Here is a 1,874-nt window from a genome sequence, read left to right on the forward strand (position 1 = left end):
AGTTGCAAAACTTGGCTGTGGATTTGGGTTTTAAAAAGAAAAACTTATTTTTAACTAATTTTTAAATACTATATTGAACGTGTGGTACACTGAGTCTCCAGCGCCGATTCCGTGAGTTCTCTATAACTGTTATATGTTTTGACTGAAACTGTTATAGGTTGTATATACTAAGACTACCATAGATGGACTGTACTAAAAACACTCAAAATAGTGTACACTGAGACTGTAGTTAAACTGATAGACACTGCGTTGTACGAGAACGAACCCGAATTACTAATACCTTTCTGTATAAAAAATTTGTTAAAAAATTACTGAAATTGTAAACTGATGCATAAAATAGTTAAATACAGACAAACATGATTTGATAATGAGCATTCGAGGTACTTGCGGACGAGGTACAAGAGGCAGTGGTAGAGGCCGTAGAGGGGCTCAAGCTAAGTCCTCTTCACTAGGCGATATGTCGAATTTAAACACTAGCAAGATGCTGATGTCACCTGTTACAGAGAATGGGTCTGGGTCAGGGTCTCATGATTGAGTGGCTAAGGACAATGCACTTTCCCAGGCCATGTTGAGGATTTTGGAAAGGGTCGTTGGGGCCAATACTGGAGTTAGAGGCCAAGGGTCGATTACGGAATGACTCCGGTCTAATGCAACTGAGATATTCAAGGGTGTCGCTTGGATCGCCCCTAATGTGGGTGAGTACTGGACTTGAGGCCACAGAGAGGATCATAGACGATTTGGACTGCACCTCCGAGCAGAAACTAAAGGGTGCAGTGTCACTATTGAAAGATGAGGCTTACTAGTGGTGGTTTACGGTTAAGGAGGACACTCAGCCCGATCAACTATCCTGGGGGTTCTTCAAGACTAACTTCCACATGAAGTATGTAGGTGTCAATTATGTGGATACTTGTAGGAGAGAGTTTTTGAGTTTGACCCAGGGTGATAAATCAGTGGCCAAGTATGAGGTCGAATTTATGCGACTGAGCAACTATGCGGGAGGTATGGTGGCGACTAAGTATGAGCGATGTGTTCGCTTCAAGGATGGCCTAAAGGATAATCTGAAGGTTTTGATAGCTCCAAAGAGGGAGCAGCATTTTGTTGCAATGATTGATAAGGTGAAGATCGCCGAAGAAGTGAAGCACGTGGAGCGCCAGAACAGAGAAAGAGGTAGGAATAAGAGGGAATCAGAGCCCTCAAATTCCGTTTAGATGCTTAAGAAAAAGGCTAGAGTTGATGGGCCGATCAAGTTTGGGGTTCCTATAGCCGCTACTGGACAGCCGCCTTGTACTGACTGTGGTAGACTCCATCAGGGCGAGTGTTGGAAAAAAACTGGGGCTTATTTGAGGTGCTGTTCATTAGAGCACCGTATTAGGAATTGTCCGCGGAGGTCCGACTAGATACAAGCCCCGAGTACTGGTACTGGACCACCTCTGAAAGTAGTTTAGTATCCACCGAGAGGCTGTGTTCAGGCCAGAGGTGGTAATGGATTGGGTTGTGGTCAGAGAGCACCGGGCAGAGGTGTAGGTCAGGCTGAGGCGAGGCAGCCGGCTCTATTTTATGCTACCTGTTGTCGTGAGGAGGCAGATACTCCAGATGTCATCATGGGTACATTTCTTGTTTATGATGTACCATATACTGCATTGATAGATATAGGATCCACTCACTCTTATATAGTCTGTACTGTGTCCGAGAATTTGGGTACCTTGGCTGAGAGCACTACGAGTGAGGTGACTGTACTGAGTCCGTTGGGGCAATCAGTAAGGGTAAATAGACTGTTTAGGGATGTCCCTCTAGAGGTTCAAGGGACTATCTTTCTGTTTGATCTGATGGAACTGCCTTTTGGAGAGTTTGATGTGATATTGGGAATAGACTAG

At 44.6% G+C, this 1,874-nt stretch overlaps 1 protein-coding gene across 1 annotated transcript; it reads left to right on the forward strand.

The window, feature by feature from the left end:
• Window positions 1-367: 367 nt before the first annotated feature.
• LOC121228044 (uncharacterized) lies at window positions 368-1,874 on the forward strand. Its single transcript, XM_041111169.1, has 4 exons — window positions 368-516; window positions 914-1,202; window positions 1,360-1,416; window positions 1,503-1,874. Exons 1-4 carry the CDS (start codon window positions 368-370, stop codon window positions 1,872-1,874), a joined length of 867 nt encoding a protein of 288 aa, XP_040967103.1.

The sequence above is a fragment of the Gossypium hirsutum genome, chromosome A04, assembly GCF_007990345.1.
Source record: "Gossypium hirsutum isolate 1008001.06 chromosome A04, Gossypium_hirsutum_v2.1, whole genome shotgun sequence".
Classification (NCBI taxonomy): domain Eukaryota; kingdom Viridiplantae; phylum Streptophyta; class Magnoliopsida; order Malvales; family Malvaceae; genus Gossypium; species Gossypium hirsutum.